Source organism: Podarcis filfolensis, assembly GCF_964270895.1.
Source record: "Podarcis filfolensis genome assembly, chromosome: 16".
In the NCBI taxonomy this organism is placed as follows: domain Eukaryota; kingdom Metazoa; phylum Chordata; class Lepidosauria; order Squamata; family Lacertidae; genus Podarcis; species Podarcis filfolensis.
The window spans coordinates 13345715-13363126 of NC_139620.1; the positions used below are offsets into that span (position 1 = coordinate 13345715).

Genomic DNA, 17412 nt, shown 5'->3' on the forward strand with positions numbered 1-17412 from the left:
TTAAAAAATACGTATTTTATCAAAGTAATTGTTGAACTGAAATACAATTAAGAAGAAGTATATGGGAGGGGGCAAGATAGTGGGACCCTAAGCTATAGCTTGTTTGGCTTATACGTAAACCTGACACTGCTTGTAATTCAAACCCTCTGGTGCAACAAAAAACAAATTTGCCGCATCATCTGTGTGGTGGCTTTTCAAATATTTCATTCTAGGTATCGCATCACCTCTCAGTCTCGTCCTGCAACCTTTTCCCTTGTTGGACCTGGGTCTGACTAAGGCCCTTCGCCGTCTTTGCTACCCTTCTTGGGGAAATTTCACTTGGTCCATCTCGCTCTGCCACTTTGACTGGAGACTTTCAGAGAACGCAAGTCATTGCAGGAGCTTTAAATGCGGGTCTTGGGGCTTCTGGCTTGGGTCATGAGTCAATGGCGGTCGCCCTTTGCTGCCCTCCGTGGGCAGCAAGGAGGTTCAGGCAGGGGAAAGCCAGGATTTATGAGGCAGTTCCCCAGTGGGGTCTGGGGAGTTCAATGCATCCTGCTGTGCCGCTCAAGCTGTAGCCTTATTGGAATTCACCGATTGGGTCAGCGTTGCTCCGGGACAGGAGGAAGGAAGTCAAACGACACCTGAGGTTGATTCAAAGAAAGAGTTTATTCTGCTCTCCGGATAGCAGAAGGCACTTGTGTGATCAAGTCCACAGCAAGTCCAAAGAAATGACAGGTTTCATGCAGTTTATATATCCTCCAGGCACCCTCTCACTCCTCCCCTAGGAGCCCAACCATGTCGGCCTACGTACGCAGGTTGACATCACATATGTTCCTGCACTGGTACTCTCAACCATAAAAGGATCTTCCTTCCTGCACTCCTGACCATAAAAGGATCTTCCTCTTCCTACTCTTATCTGGGAGAATAGGTCATCATCTGCGGGAACACGCTCTGGCGCTGTTCCCAGATTGGGTCTGCGCGTCTTTGTGGTCAGCACATAAGATAAAGCACACACACATCATCCCTGCTGTACTGGAACTTGGCAAGGTCACTCATTGCCGCCACAGACTGATAAGGGAGAGAGCTTTGTTCTTGTTGTGGATTTACTCAACGGCTTGAGTTTATGCATTTTAGCTAAGGAAAAATAGGGATTTTGCTGCAGTTTAAAAACTGCCTGCACAGTCAGTTTTTGGGTTTTGGAAACCCATTCCTTCAAAGCCCGTGTCTGCCAACTTGAAAGGCAGAATGGGTGCGACCTGGGAGTGTGTTCCTGCCATGGATGAGCCTCCGTCTCTTGCATGATTTGTGGTCAGTTTCTCCTTAATCTGGAATATTGGCATTAATCAAGAGGCACTCCTGGATCGACATCCCAATGGGCTGCGATCAATCAGCTGCCAAAAGTACTGAGCTTGGTTCTTTGAAGGTATCTGAATGGTGGTTTTTTGTGTGTTTTTTTTAAGCTGGAGAATCCTTACAACAGCCAGGAAAGGAAGGGGGAGGACAAGGTGCTTTGTGCTTTCATATGGTTTTCAAATGGCCTTATTTTGTCCTCCCCTGCAAAATGAAAGAGACGTGTGTAGCCATTGTTGTGTTATTTTGTTTGTTACTGCAGAAAAGAGGGGGCAGGCTTTTGATTTATGCCCAACAAGGAATTCAACATGGTTTTATTATGCCCTCCCCCACTTGATTGAGGTTGAATTGATTTTATTTATAATTATTTTTGGATGGGACCAGGAGTCTGATGGAGCAACACAGAGCAAGAAGAATGAGCAAGAGTAATAATTTGGAAAATTTGTTAAGTTGTGGGTGAACATATCAGACGACACAGCGATTCTTCAAACAGCTCTTGTTTATTCGCAGGCCACAACAGAACTGAACTGAAGGGTTCAGCCAGCCTGCTTATATAGAGGTCCACCACAACGCATCTGTAACAACTTTCTGTAACTATCCAATCACTGAACGTCACTTTCAATCCCTTATTTGCATATGTGAACCTGAGTGAAAACTGTCTACAGTATCCGCCTGCTGGCCCAGAGTGAGAACTTCAGTACATAACAAAATTAATAAAGAATAATTGGAAAAAAGGAGTTTTAAATGTGGATCTTGAAGCCTTCTCTGCAACCATCCAGCTTTTTCAGATCTTTTTCCATTGCTGGACTGATATCACTTAAGTTTAACCTAGAAAAAACACAACAAATGTAGCTATGACTGTTATCACTCAGGTAGATTGCCAATAATTGCGGTTTTCAGGAAAGAAAAAAGTAAGTAGAACATGGCAAAGGGGAACGTTAGGTTTGCACATTTAAAGCAGATTGAAGAACTCCGTTGCTAGGAAAAACATACATGCTCTTTTTAATGACTGCAGGTTGGAAAGTGATGGGGAAATGCACTCAGAGCGTCGCATGAATGAATAAAGGGAAGACATGTGAATGTATGATTAAACCTCATAGTCATATAAAAAAGGTAAAGGGACCCCTGACCATTAGGCCCAGTCATGACCGACTCTGGAGTTGCGGTGCTCATCTTGCTTTATTGGCCGAGGGAGCCGGCGTACAGCTTCCGGGTCATGTGGCCAGCATGACTAAGCCGCTTCTGGTGAACCAGAGCAGAGCACAGAAACGCCGTTTACCTTCCCGCCAGAGTGGTACCTATTTATCTACTTGCACTTTGACGTGCTTTCAAACTGCTAGGTTGGCAGGAGCAGGGACTGAGCAACAGGAGCTCACCCCGTCATGGGGATTCGAACCGCCGACCTTCTGATCAGCAAGTCCTAGGCTCTGTGGTGTAACCCACAGCGCCACCTGCATCATGGTCATATAACCACCCCCAAACAAATCAGTACATATGCTCAATAAAGGCAGGAGAAAGGGCACTTTCCTGACAACCTGCTTTTTGAGGATTCATCACAATTCATTTTGCAGGGAGGTTATATGATGTTAGGGGACGCGGGTGGCGCTGTGGCTAAAACCTCAGCGCCTAGGACTTGCCGATCACATGGTTGGCGGTTCGAATCCCCGCGGCGGGGTGCGCTCCCGTTGCTCGGTCCCAGCGCCTGCCACCCTAGCAGTTCAAAAGCACCCCCAGGTGCAAGTAGATAAATAGGGACCGTTTACTAGCGGGAAGGTAAACGGCGTTTCCGTGTGCTGCTCTGGTGCCGGTTCGCCGGAGCAGCTTCGTCACGCTGGCCACGTGACCCAGAAATGTCTGCGGACAACGCTGGCTCCCGGCCTCTAGAGTGAGATGAGCGCACAACCCTAGAGTCTGTCAAGACTGGCCCGTACGGGCAGGGGTACCTTTACCTTTTACTATATGATGTTGCCTCGAAGCAAGTCCTATCTCACACATCACCGTGATTTTTCCTATCACTTTCCCTATAGCAAAATGCCCAATCTTTTGGGGAAGGCAGGTGGTCGTTTTTATCGCTATCACCATCATTATTTGACTGTTTGTTACCCTCCCTTCAGCCTGAGGTCCCTGGGCAGGTCACAACAATTTAAAACAAATTACAGCCACAAGAATATGGCGGGTTACCAAAATATGTATCTGTAGTGTTGGAGGTCAGGTTATACAGCTGCATCTTCAGAAAACAACAAACAATGCACAAATGAAAGGGACCACCACAGAAAGGCCCTCCCTCAGGCTGACCACCCCTCCAAACTTCCAAGGTGTAGAAGTTTAAATTCCCTTATGAGTGAATACACTTAGGAAGAGTGAGGCCTGATGGTACCTGATTTCTGTAAGAGCAGGACAGGTCAAAATGAGTGTGTGCACATCTTCAGCACACATATCCGTGAAAGGGTTGCCACTCACATCCAGATACCTGAGGCTAGTGTTGCTGGCTAGAGCAGAGCAAAGTGCCTCAAAGGACGTATCCGACAAGGCGTTTTCCTGGATTCTGCAGCAGAGGAAGCAAAGACATCAAAAGGTGCTCCAACCTCTTCGGAGCCTCGCACTCATGTATAACACGACCCCTATTTTTTGGAGGGGGGGGGATTGCCACGAGTAGCTGAGCTACTCCACTGGAATTATTAAAAAAGATTTTTTTATCTTTCATCTTGTTATTTATTATGTCTGGTGAATGTGTGTGCTGTGAATATGCATGTTTATTTGGTCTCCGTGTAAGGTGTGCAGGTGTCCATAATTTGTCCACGTCCACTCCTGGTTTACGGCCCCCAGACTGACCATCAATGCAACGCTTGAGATGAAAAGGGTTAGCATTGGGATTTACTTCCACATAGGTGTGTATGGGACTGTAACTTGAACTAGTGACCGTCACCATATCCTGTAGCAGTAAGTTCCACAGGTTAGTGAAATGCTGCGTGCAGAAGTGCTGATCCTTTGTCATTCTTGAAACACCTACCACCAGTTTCTTGGGTTAATGCCAAGCTATAGCACTATGACAATGACAAAACTATTTCTCTCAGCTGACTCATCAACATATTATCAACTTGGATTTGTATTTTGTTTTGTATTTCCCAGTTGCTAGCTACTCTGATTGACTGATTTTTTTTTAATCCTGCACAGTTTTCTCTATTTTAAAATGTATTTTAAAATGTATTTTCGTTTTAAAAATCAACTTGAGACTCAGCAATACAGCTGCAAATAAAACGTTTTAAATGTGTAGTAAAGTGCAGTGTACAATTGTGACACTAGATGGCGAAAGTGAGTTGTGCAAAATTCAATGTATTTTTTTAAAAAAAATATTTTTTTAAAAAAGCATTTCCGCAGCGGTTTTTTTATATGTGTGCAGATTCCACCTTGGTAATTCAGTGGGGCTTTTTATTGTTTGGCTTAGGGGTTGGGAACATCACCTTCAGTACCTGACAGGAAGGCTGCTCATATATTTTCTTAATAAATATCTTAGAAAAGTTGAACCAAAGCCTCTGGAAATGTACAGGGGACCTGCAAATCTTTTAAAATACTCTGCATACCGTGAGGTGGTTGCTTTGACACTTACATTAGTTTCTGTATCCTGGTCTGCGGACTGCTGAACACCTTCAGTAAGTCAGAGAGGCCCTGATCCTGCAGCTTGTTCTTGGACAGGTCAAGATTTAAAAGGGTCTGATTCTCCAAGAGGGCCAAACTCAGGACTTTACAGCACTGTCCAGTAAGCGCATTCTTTGCCAAGCTGGGAAGAGCAAAGGGAGGAAATTAAGAAGAGAAGGTGGAAAATATGTACACACACGGAGTTTGTATCTTTAAACAGCTCAATTCTTCTTCTTTTTTAAAGGCTGGACTCCTAAACTCATTTAGGTAAAGGGACCCCTGACCATTAGGTCCAGTCGTGACCGACTCTGGGGTTGCGGTGCTCATCTCGCTTTACTGGCCGAGGGAGCCGGCGTACAGCTTCCAGGTCATGTGGCCAGCATGACTAAGCCGCTTCTGGTGAACCAGAGCAGCGCACGGAAACACCATTTACCTTTCTGCCGGAGTGGTACCTATTTATCTACTTGCACTTTGACGTGCTTTCGAACTGCTAGGTTGGCAGGAGCAGGGACCGAGCAACGGGAGCTCACCCCATCGTGGGGATTCGAACCGCCAACCTTCTGATCGGCAAATCCTAGGCTCTGTGTTTTAACCCACAGCGCCACCCGTGTCCCTTTCCTAAACTCATTTACTAGGGACCAAATACCTCTGGATTCTGCAAGGCTGGATCCTGAACTCCCCACCCCACCCCGGTGGGCAGTTCTGACAGGTAGGCAGAAGTGACCAATTCCCCCCCTATACAGCTGTATCTATACCTGCCCCTTATGTTATCAGGTGTCGGGCAGGAGGTTGTGGCTTGTGGGAAACAGTTCAGTGCCTGCCCAACGTTGCTGTTGCTTCTTTCTCTCTTTCATGTCTCCAGAAGTACCTGATTGCCTAGCATTTCTGTTTCATGAAAATGTATTATTAAACAAGTAGTGAAGCATTGAGTGGCGAGTGTCAAGTCTTGATAACAAATAAATAAATGTGAAATACTACTGGGCTTTGACAAAGATCGTTGTAATGACGACTGCCAATCTGAACTTCTCCTATGGTTTATTCCTGTAGATCGTGACATCGATCCAGTTGGCATAACTTGCTATAAAGAACTTTCTATAAAATCAAGTCTTACTGACTAGTGATTTAAATCAATTTGTTTTAAATCAAATCCACCCTGTGAGAAACTAAGAGAAACGGAAGCTTACACATTCACCCACCTCTGTTATCTAACAAAACCACCCACAACTCACAACTGAACAGATTGTGAAAAGATTCAGAATTCAAAGGGCACGAGAGCAAAATGTTTCCAATTTAGTTTTGAGTCAGGAACATTTGCTAGAGGATGCCTTTCCCCAAATACCTTCTGGCTCTTCCAGTGCAGACCCAGTGAGGTTGGTAAGGAATAGCCCATTAGCTGCAACAAACATACCTCAGGATTTCCAGTCGACACTCTTTATGTTTCAAGATAGAAACAAGCTCCTTTGTGGATGGATTGCTCAGATCATTATTGCAAAGCCTGTGAAAGGAGAAAGAATTTATAGGAATGCAAAAAGCATTTAGTAGTCACTGTAGACCTTGCCCCCCTCCTCGTGTCGCATCCTTTATATTGTGGGACTGAAGGAAGGGATTGTCCTCAAACTGATAATTTGGAAGCTGCTTTGGGAGGTTTTTTTCATCAAAATTGGGACCTGCTGTAGTTGGATGGTTTCCCCCCCTTCCCCTGCCCCCAAGCTAACAGACATAATCTGCCTTGATGGGGAAAGGACAGAGAGGGAGGCAGGCAAGGGCCACATCCACACAATACATTTACATAACTATTAGTCCACTTTAAGAGTCATAGCTTCCCCTAACCACCTTCAACCTTCGCAATTGGGAGGCTGTATGAAGCTTCTGAACTGGCAAGGCCTAATAATAATAATAATAATAATAATAATAATAATAATAATTTATTATTTATACCCCGCCCATCTGGCTGAGTTTCCCCAGCCACTCTGGGCGGCTCCCAATCAAGTATTAAAAACAATACAGTGTTAAATATTAAAAACTTCCCTGAACAGGGCTGCCTTCAGATGTCTTTTAAAGATAGGATAGCTACTTATTTCCTTCACATCTGAAGGGAGGGTGTTCCACAGGGCAGGTGCCACTACCGAGAAGGCCCTCTCACAATGAGGGAACCGCCAGAAGGCCCTCGGCGCTGGATCTCAGTGTCCGGGCTGAACGATGGGGGTGGAGACGCTAATATGAACACTTGGAGCCTGCCTGTCTCTGCATCTGCTGCCTCGTAGAAAAGGCAGAAACTTTTGCTGATTTTGATCCCAATACAGTCATACCTTGAGTTACAGCTGCTTCAGGTTGCGTTTTTTCAGGTTGCGGACTGTCAAAACCTGGAAGTACCGGAACGGGTTACTTCCAGGTTTCAGCAGTTGCTCATGCGCAGAAGTGCCAAATCGCAACCCGTGCATGCGCAGGCGCGGGTTGCGAATGCTGCAGGTTGCGAACATGCATTCCGCACGGATCGCATTCCCAACCCGAGCATCCACTGTACTGGCTTCAGTCTCCCACTCCTGTGCCAGCCCTCGGCTCTAGTCACTGACCGCAGGGACCTTTGGATAGGAAGACTCTTTGTCAGGTCTCAGGTACATTCAGATGTCCAAGGCCTAGCCTGGCTCTGTGGCAGATGCCTGAATACTAAATAACACTCGTCATGAAGTATGCAACATACCCATTTAAAGTAGTTGGAACCATGGGCCCCAATCCTTCTGCAGGTGCTGTTTCAGTTCATGGGTGGGGGGGGGTTGGGTTGAGCTGATTTAGCAAGGTCCAAAGACTAAATTCAATGTGAACGCTGCTCCATCAATTGTTTGGAATGTTTTATTAAACCTTGAAAGTACTGTCATACCTCGGAATTCGAACAGAATCCATTCCGGAAGTCCGTTTGACTTCCGAAATGTTCGACTTCCAAAACGCAGCTTCTGATTGGTTGCAGGAAGCTCCTGCAGCCAATCAGAAGCTGCAGAAGCCTTGTTGAACGTCCGGCTTCCGAAAGAACGTCCGAAAAGTGAAACACTCACATCCGGTTTTTGATTGTTTGGGAGCTGAAACGTTCGACTCCCAAGGCGTTCGGGATCCGAGGCACAACTGTACTTGTAATTTGACATCAGCCGTGAATTGCATTTCAGCTGCTTACCTCAGTTCTCTGACTCTGTGCAGCTCAAGGCTGAGCCTCTGCAGCCCCTCGTTCTGAATGAAGCACGTATCAAGATTCAGGAGGTCAATCTTCTCGCAGCAACTCAGAACATAAGCAAGGATGACACAGTCCACAGGCATCAGGTACAGTTCCGAAAAGTCCATGGAGGCATCACTATCACCATCAGCTCCCAATGCCCGACGCACAAGGAGCTTGTTGTGGGCCTCGAAAAGCAAATTGAAGAAATTCAAGGTCCTCTTTTTCCCATCAAGATGCCTTTCCATTTGAAGGAAATCACTGCAGTCCGTCTTCAGGATCCAGTCAATGACTTGCCTAGCGGTCTCTGGTGAGAACTTCCCCAGAAGAGCCTCCAACGGTGCCCTGGTTGCAAACTGAGACAAGCCAGAGAGGAAGCGAAGAAAAATTTCGTACTCCCCACCTTGGGCTTCTTGGACTGCTGCCATTATGTATCCAAAATTGTCCCCCTTGAAGTCTAAATAATGGACGAGGGCAGCAAAAAACTCTTGGACAGTGAGGTGGACAAAAGAATAGGTGACGACAGGAGGTGAAGTGGCACTTTGTATGTTTTCCACCAGGAAAGTTTTGACGAGGGGAGATGAATCCACATTAAACGCTTCCAGTTGCGCCTGATCAAACAGAAGAGTGCGATGCTGGAGGCCATACTCAGCCAGCCAGCCAAGTTGTATCATCATCTTCCGTGCCCTTTCACGCTCAGGGAACTCCTTTGTGTGATTGACCATCACATGCCTGATGTAGCTCACGAAGAGCTGAGTTACCGTTTTGGGAAGGGGATGTGGCTGTCCGGCCTCAGAGGTGAAGCAAGGCTGCAAGGCTGTGCAAGTAATCCAGCAGTAAGAGGGATTGTAACAGAGGGTGTACAGAACCTGGCTTTCCCTGACATGGGCCAAAGCCTCCTTGGCCACCGCAGCTTCTCCAAAGAAGTTGTGGAAGTACTTTTCCCTTTCCTGGGAGAGGAAGCCCACAATACTGGCCACTCTGTGGAGGACCCCTCTCTCCAAACGGGCAAGATTGCTTGGGCGGCTGGTCAGGAGGATGGAACATCCCTTCAGAAGCTTCTCTTTCAGCAGGCTGGCCACAATCACCCCCACCGGTTTCATATCTCCTGGTTGGGCACAAAATTCTGCGTTCCTGCCCAAGTCAAGGTTACTGTTGCTCTCATCCAAACCGTCAAATATGAACAGCAGTTTTTGGGGTTCTTGTAGAATTGTGTCAAGTTTAGAGTGTAAATTGGGGTACTCCTGTTGGATCAGGCTTTCTAGGCTGGTCTTTTCCCCCACCGCGTTGAGGTCTCGGAATTTGAAGAAGAAAACAAAAGTGAATTTCTGGTAGTGTTTTCCAGTAGCCCAGTCAAAGACAAACTTCTGTGCTAGGGTGCTCTTGCCAACTCCAGCTACACCGCTCACCATTACAAAGTGGGGCGTGCGGCCTGATCGACAGCACCAACGGAAAAGCCGGTCTGGGGTGATTCGCTCCAGCTCCACCTGCATCTTGTGGCGGAGGCGATATTCATTCAGCTCTCCAGCAGCAGCCAGTGCCTCATGTTCTTGAAACGTTTGTCTCCTGAAGTAGACATCCGCGACTATTTTTATATCCACATAGCGGTTGAGGATGGGGAAACTTTGCCCCTCGGACTGTGTTCTTTGGCCGGTTTCTTTCAGCAACTTGGTCTGTTCACACAGAATACGTCTGTGTTCATCCTGACAAGCTGGACAGAAGAAAAAGATTGCAGGGTTCACTGAATTAGGCCCAGCCTAGCAGAACGGGAAATCAAATAGGCAAACACTTCCTGGATTGTAGCATCTCCGGCTATTGGTAGATGATCCTTACAAGAAACACTGAGAGCAAGTGAGCTGGTTTGAAAATCGCCATAAACCTTCATTCTGCTCCCTCAGCTTGCTCTTTCACCACATCCAAGAAACTGTGGTTAATCTTAACTATGGTTTGTAACAGGGCAACTTGAAAAGCATGGGTTGTTATGGAACTGGGCTATTTGCCACAAACACGAGTTATGATTAAACACAGCTCAGGGTACAGGCAAAATGTTAATCAAAAACATAAGCAAAACAGATCCTTGGAAAGAGGGGAAGGGGGAAAGAGGCATGTAAGCGCATGGCTTTCGGTAGGTCACTCCTGTCACAATAAGCCATGGTTCATCATTATGTCCAAATTGGCCCAGTAAAGCAGAACCAACAGAACATTGCAGTTAGACCAGGGAGAGCCAGGTTCAAATCCCTACTTATCCATGTAGCTTCCTTCCATATGAATACAGATCAATTAAATGACTATTAAGAGGTAAATAACCTCCCCTTCTATGTGTGGACAGGTTTAACTGCCAGTTACCATCTCACACAGAGAAAGAAAAAAGCCAAGAGTTGCACATCCCATTACAATGTTCCCTTATACAGTCGTACCTTAGTTTTTGAACAGCTTACTTCACGAACAACTCGGAACTTGAACGTCGCAGACCCGGAAGTAGGTATTCCGGTTTGCAAACTTTGCCATCGGAAGCTGAATGTCTGGCATGGATTCCGATTGGCTGCAGGACACTCCTGCAGCCAATCGGAAGCTGCGCCTTGGTTTCCGAACATTTTGGAAGTCGAACGGACTTCCGGAACGCATTCTGTCTGAAAACCTGTCTGTATAAAGTAGGACCACAATGCAGAAAGGAATAATTGCTCCACCCTCAGATCTCCATGGTGCTTTGCGGTGCTGGCTCCAAGGTAAGCAAGGCCCACCACTCTGCCCAAAACATCCAAGATCAGATGCAGCTTAAGAAAACACTGAGTTGGCTTGTCCCACTTCTTTCAGGTTGCAGGGGGAGCTACTCACTGAGTGCCCCATGCCTGACCAAAATCTGATTCCCTTGCATTGGTTCAATGGAAAACAGGAAGTGTTGGTGAACTATTTTTATTTGCTATCAGGTACCTTTCATTTCCGGGGCAAGGTTGTGTCCGGTTTCATTTAGGAGAATCTCCTTGAGTAGTGCTTGATCTTCAAAAAAAGAGAAAAAGCAAAACAGTTGGAAATGGAATTTGGCGTCGTCTAAGCCACCTGACATATACAACGCTGACTGGACTGACAGCTGAATAATAACTGACACTGGTGATGGGACAGCAAGCTGACTTTGGGGACACTGGTCAGGCCTCAGGGCGCAAGCGCAGCTCTGTCCTCCAGAACCTCACTAGTAAGCTTTTGTTTAGCCCAATTAAAGTGCATTCAAAAACTCTGGCACAACAAATCTGCTTTTATATTGATAATAGTAATAAACTGTTTGCAATTACTTATTTTTATATCTTATTTAATAAAATTTAGACGCTGCTTGATTGTAAAAAACAACATCTCAAAGTTGGTTACAAAAAACAACAGTGAAATGCAAGGGGGTGGGAAAGACAACGCTACTTTAAAAATGCCAAAGTTAAAATACTAAAACAGATTGAAATTACCTCAACTTTCTAAGCAACTAGGTAGGCTTGTCTCGACATTCATGTTTTCAGCAGATGCTGAAAAGAATACAGTGAAGGATCTCCTTGATCTCAATAGGCAGGGAGTTCCCAAGTGCAGGTGCTGCCACACTTTTACAAATGCAGAACAGGCATTACAGTGGAACCTCTACTGTGACCATATTCCGTTCCGGAGGTCCGTCCGGAAGTCGAAATGGGTCACTGGGAGAGGTGCCGTTGTGTGCAGGCAGCAATTGCCTACTCCTGCGCAAACGGCGGCAAACCCGTCGTTTACTTCTGGGTTTGCCGTGGACGTTGGGCAAAACGGACACAAGTGGAGGCGGATGTGAGAAGAGGTTTGACTGTAAACAGCAGCTGTTAGCACTGCCAATTCCAGTGACTGAAGCAGTTGAGTGAGCGTACGTGGGGAAAGGCGAGCTCAGGCAAACTGGCCCCGAGTTGTTACAGACTTTATATACCAATAGTAAAGGTAAAGGGATCCCTGACCATTAGGTCCAGTCGTGGCCGACTCTGGGATTGCGGCGCTCATCTCGCTTTATTGGCCGAGGGAGCCGGCATACAGCTTCCGGGTCATGTGGCCAGCATGACGAAGCCGCTTCTGGCGAACCAGAGCAGCGCACGGAAACACCATTTACCTTCCCGCCAGAGCAGTATCTATTTATCTACTTGCACTTTGACATGCTTTCGAACTGCTAGGTTGGTAGGAGCAGGGACCAAGCAATGGGAGCTCACCCCGTCGCGGGGCTTCGAACCGCCAACCTTCTGATCGGCAAGTCCTAGGCTCTGTGGTTTAACCCACAGCGCCAGCCATGTCCCACTATAGTAACACCTTAATAACACCTTAAAAACAAAACAAAAAGAAAATTCCCACTACTCAGGGAGCAGGGGACAATATATTACCTTTGCGGGTGATTTCCCCCACCATCACCTCAAGATTGGGATGAGACCAGTGGCACCTCAGAGCACAGAGACTCTTCCAAAGTCCTATTGCCAAAGCCTTGTTACTGGCAAGGTCAGCAACTAGCTTCTCTGCTGCTGCGGTTGAATCCTCGTGCTTCTCTATTTTTTCATAGATCTAAATGAAACACAGAAGACAGAGTTTAGCTGGCTAACTAGCAGGGGGGAAAATACAGCAATCTTCTCACTCAGATCAAGGGCCCAGCTACGCCGGTGTCCTGTTCACCGTAGGGCCAAGCCAAATGCTTCAGGGAAGCTTGCAGGCAGTGTATGAAGCTGGCAGCCCTCCTCCTCTGCTGTTTGTTCCTATCAACCGATATTCAGGTATACTGTCATTGAAATGGAGGTTCTATTAAGCTTCCATGGCCAATGGCTGCTGAAAGTTCTTCATCTCCATGAATTTGTCTGAACTTTAAAAGAAAAAAATGGAATGCAACACTAACCCCAGCCTCCAGCCTCCCTAGCTGTTTGCAGAATGTGTCTTTCTCAATTCCAAGGTCTTCTATGGCCGACTGCCATTTAAAGACTTCTGGGTAAGTGTGGTTATTTTGCCCCACAGCTCCCTCCTTAGGCCAGAACAGGATGGGGGTTGCATTGGCCAAAATCACCCCCCCCAACACTCCTTGCATTTGGGATTGTGTTCTTGAGGGTCCACCGTTCCCTTAGAAATGCAGCCCCCGCCATACCATACATTTTTTTAAGGACCTGCAAAGCATTGTTACCTGGGCTTGCTCAGGTGTAATGACCTTGCTGCTCCTCAGTTCCTGAACCACCAGGGCGATGTCATTTTCGATGACGTAGATCAAGTCCGGGTGGAAATACTCTGTGACTCTCCTTAGCTGGCCTTCTGCGAAAGCCTCTAAGTGTTTGACGAAGCATTGAAGGTCCCCTGAAAAGAGACAGCACAGCAGCCATGAACACAGCCAGAATTCAGAAGTCGCTTTTGTGGGGTTGGAATCCTCAGAGAAACACTCCTGGAAGCCTAAATATGTGGTGGTTTAGCCACATAAACACCAGTACATTTTATATACAGTGGTACCTTGGTTCTCGAACATAATCCATTCCAAAAGACCGTTCGACTTCCGAAACGTTTGAAAACCGAGGCGCAAAGGGCAGGCCTGCAGGTTCAACAGGAAAAACTGAAAAACACACAGTAGAAGCCGTTTGACTTCTGAGGAGCGTTCGAAAACAGAAGCAATTACTTCTAGGTTTTTGGCGTTCGAAAACCGAAACGTTCCGAGATGCTCAAAAAAGGAGGTACCACTGTGTACACACACACACACACACACACACACACACACACACACGGTTTTTCCCTCCTCCATATCCTAAAATATCAAGGCAGTGAACAACAAGCAAACTTTTCTGCAACTTTTCAAGGGCTTTTTCACTCAAGTGCCCTTTCTTGAACAGATTAATCAGAACTATCCAGTCTCAAATAGTGGAACTGGTACTAGATTTCTACATAATTAAAATAATGCCTTTTGCAACTCATACATTGGGTTGCTGTGGGGGAAAGCCACAGCTGAACAGCACAGCATCTGCTTTGCATGCAAAAGGTCTCATGTCTCTGTGGCAATCTCCAGGTTAGGGTTAGGACTTTCCCCTATCTGCCAGCCAGTGTGCTGAGCTACATGGACCAGCTGTGGGCAGGATCGCTGCGTTGCCAGGGGTTGAGCTAGATGACCCTCGTGGTCCCTTCCAGCTCTACAGTGCTATGGTCTGACTCGGTGTGATTCCTTAATCCCAATTGCAAGTCTGCTGCTGATGACAGCAGTCCACCTGTCACTCACTCACAGATACAACCTTACCTTCGGTTATTACAACACCTCTGCAGTTTGCAGCCATTTTGGATTCCACCTTGCTATGATGCCACTCGCTAAGGACTGAAAGGGAGACAACGAAAAAGGGGAAAAAATAAATGCAGGAATAGCGCTATTGGGGCTCCATCTTCCTTTTCACGTTGCAAGCACATGGCGCTCAACTTTTCACAGGTGAAAATGGGGGTCTTGTTTGTTAACACTCCCGGTTTTTAAAACCAAGAATGACTGGCCAAGCATCTCACTGCATAACAAAGGAGCCAATTCCTAGGTCCCTTTGCCTCCACCACCCCCATAAAATATTTGAGGGGACACCATTCAAATGGTGTGACTGTGCACTGGCCTTATCTGGGCCCCCCATGTTTTATTCACGTTGGCATGACTGCTGCCAAGGCGCTGTACTAGTGATTCTCACAGGGTGTGGAACGGCGCACTGGTGTGGCAAGAGAGAACGGCAAGTGCGGAGGGGATTGAGGACAATGGGGAAAACATTTCATTCTTTCCCACATCACCTTCTTTGCAGCAAGGAGTTTAACAACTCAGCTTTCCTTCAGCTAATTACATACATTTACTGTGGGGAATATAACTTCCTCAAGTTGCTGATCGTAGAGGCTCTAAATGCGTGTGTTATTTCTTTTATATTTTCTACTCCCCCACCCCCCCATGTGCCTCTCAAAGTATTTATACTCGTCCCCAGTGTTTTTTCTTTTCTTCAGGGGGTACTCAAGGGCACATAGTACCAGCACCTCTTTTTGTTGTTAAAAAGTGTGGCACTTACTGTAGCAGCTTCATGGTGAGTGCCAGGACCTATTTTTCTAGAAAAAAACAACTGCTCATCGTCTGTAATTTCTTCTCCCATTCTCCTTTCATACACAACTTGAACTTTATACCCCAGCCCCCTAAAACCAATTTCTTTCATCTTGCCTCCCTGGTTCTTTTACATTCATTTCCTCCTCCTATAAAAATATTTTCCTCTCTAATCCTTTTTAATTCCACGTTATGCAGCAGCAATAATTATTATAGCTATAAATATTAATCTTTTACGTCACAGTTTCCTTAACACCTCCCCAGACCCTTCCCCCTCAAAGGAGGGAGACCTTCCTCCCCCGAAATCTTTCTGTTTCCCTGCCATCTGTGGGGAGGATGTGAGGAGCTTCTGGAGCTATGGGGCAACTGCCCCCCATATCAAGTAAATAAATAAAAATACTTAATTAACTGAGCAATCACAGATTGCTCAGTTCTGCCCCACCCCAAAATAAATCCTGGCTACACCCGTGTCTGGAACTGTACTGGACCAACCAAAAGACCATTGGCACAGCAAGGGGGCAAGGCAGGCATGCAAGAAAAACCTGGGTGCAGCCTGTGGCGCTCAGACCCACCTGGAAGTGAGTTGCACCCCACTGTCTGAAATGCTGAAATGGCGAAAATGACCAGGAAGATCAGAGATCAAGAAGATAATGAATTTAATAAAGAATGGGGAAAATCTGTAAGTTACTTAAAAGAACACTGTAAACAATTAAAAACTTTGGCAGGATTCTAAGAAACACTTGCAATGTAGCGAGAACTATGGTGAGAACCGAGTATTAAGAAAATATGGAGAACATTATGAGATGCAGTTGGAAAAGAATAACAATGGAAACCATGGAGGAGTGGAGGGAAGCCCGGGGATTCAGAGAATCCTATCTGTATATGATTATGTTTTATTTGTGATGATAATTGTTAAAGATAAAAATGAACAAAAATATTTAAAAAGTAAAAAGAAAGGGGGGAAACCACTGCTCTAAGCAGTAATGAAAGCAAGAAAACAGCATCATAATAACAGTAAAAAACACTTTATAAAAGGAGAAAAAAACAGAAATGGGGTCTGATCTGATGGGTCAGGTGGGCAAGCCGGTTCAAAAACATGACTTCTGAAGCAACAGGTGGAGGTTGCGTTTTTTCACATGTGGCACGTTCCACAGAGCATCAGGACCCAGCACTGTGATATTCTGTAGGGTCCAGTCCCATGAGCAAAATATACCCCCAGGTGATCTAAACCAAGTATGGGTCACCTTTGGCCTGCCAGGTACTGCGGAACTATAACTCCCATCAGCCCCAGCAAGCACAGCCAGCAGTCAGAATTGCTGTGAACTGCAGTTCAGTAACACTATGCGGGGACAGGCAAGGGCGAACGGGGGGGGGGGCAGCTCCCCCCCCCACAACCAAGCAAAACAATAGAAATACTTAACTAATGGACCAATCACGTAGGTTCTGCTCCTCTAACAAAAGTCCTGCCCCCAAACCAAGCCCTCCCACCCCCCACCCCCACAATCAAAATCCTGGCTACGCCCTTGGGGGCAGGCTGTCTCTCAAAGCACCTGGTCTCAGGCTGCTGATACTGTACATTTTTGTGGGGCGGGAGAGAAGATGGAAGGAGGGACTAAGGACGACCACAACAACCCTGGACAATGAACGCTCTGTGTTGGAGGGAGAATGCACTCTGGGTATGCTCGGTGACCCTCATCTTTTATTTGCTGGCCAGATTCCAAATGTCAGGAAGTCCCCCAGAGTCCTCAACTGGGACCATGAACTTCAGCTCACTGGGCGGAGAGCACTCACCTGCCCGATTACACGGATGTTCAGCCTTGCTGGTCTTCTGGAAGCTGACTTTGATGGAGGGCCAGAGAGAGCCGAGGCAAGAGGGGATCTGTGCATGCTCAGATCACCGCGGCCTGGGTCACTGCTGCTGCTCCGTCTTCATTGCTGGCAGGAAAAAACAGGCGCCATTTCATGCGAGAAACTTCTCGTTCTGCTTTCACTTTCAGTAGATCGCTGGGAGGTGGCGTTCAGACAGCAAACACAGACAGCTGTCGAGTAGTTCCTGGCTTCACGTTTCCTCTTATTTCAGGCTGCAAATAGCAGTCCTAGATTTCAGGGGGAGGGGGGTTTAGGGCTGCAAACCTGTGCAGAAGTGAAGTGGATAATTGCTTCCAAGTAATCGTCGCGCGGTAAGTCAGTG

At 46.6% G+C, this 17412-nt stretch overlaps 1 protein-coding gene across 4 annotated transcripts; it reads right to left on the reverse strand.

Moving 5' to 3' along the window:
• Positions 1-1813: 1813 nt before the first annotated feature.
• Positions 1814-17412, reverse strand: LOC310752068 (NACHT, LRR and PYD domains-containing protein 12-like). Of its 4 annotated transcripts, none has more exons than XM_083591747.1 (10): positions 17013-17412; positions 14406-14473; positions 13317-13483; positions 12538-12712; positions 11102-11167; positions 8135-9881; positions 6377-6463; positions 4940-5110; positions 3710-3877; positions 1814-2160 (listed from the first exon to the last, which is right to left on the reverse strand). In XM_083591747.1, the coding sequence occupies exons 2-10, from the start codon at positions 14440-14442 to the stop codon at positions 2073-2075; spliced, it is 2706 nt and encodes a 901-aa protein (XP_083447873.1). In that variant the 5' UTR covers positions 14443-14473; positions 17013-17412; the 3' UTR covers positions 1814-2072. The 4 variants fall into 4 exon arrangements, with proteins under 4 accessions (XP_083447873.1, XP_083447874.1, XP_083447875.1 ...); XM_083591748.1 differs by having other exon boundaries at positions 14406-14480; XM_083591749.1 differs by lacking the exon at positions 14406-14473 and having other exon boundaries at positions 17013-17410.

Coding starts and splice junctions, on each gene's coding strand:
- LOC310752068 (XM_083591747.1), bottom strand. CDS start 14,442: ATGGCTGCAAACTGCAGAGGTGTTGTAATAACCGAAG. Junction 3,878..4,939: donor ACCAGGATACAGAAACTAAT/GTAAGTGTCAAA, acceptor CCTCTGCTGCAG/AATCCAGGAAAACGCCTTGT. Junction 2,161..3,709: donor CCTGCTCTTACAGAAATCAG/GTACCATCAGGC, acceptor TGTTTTTTCTAG/GTTAAACTTAAGTGATATCA.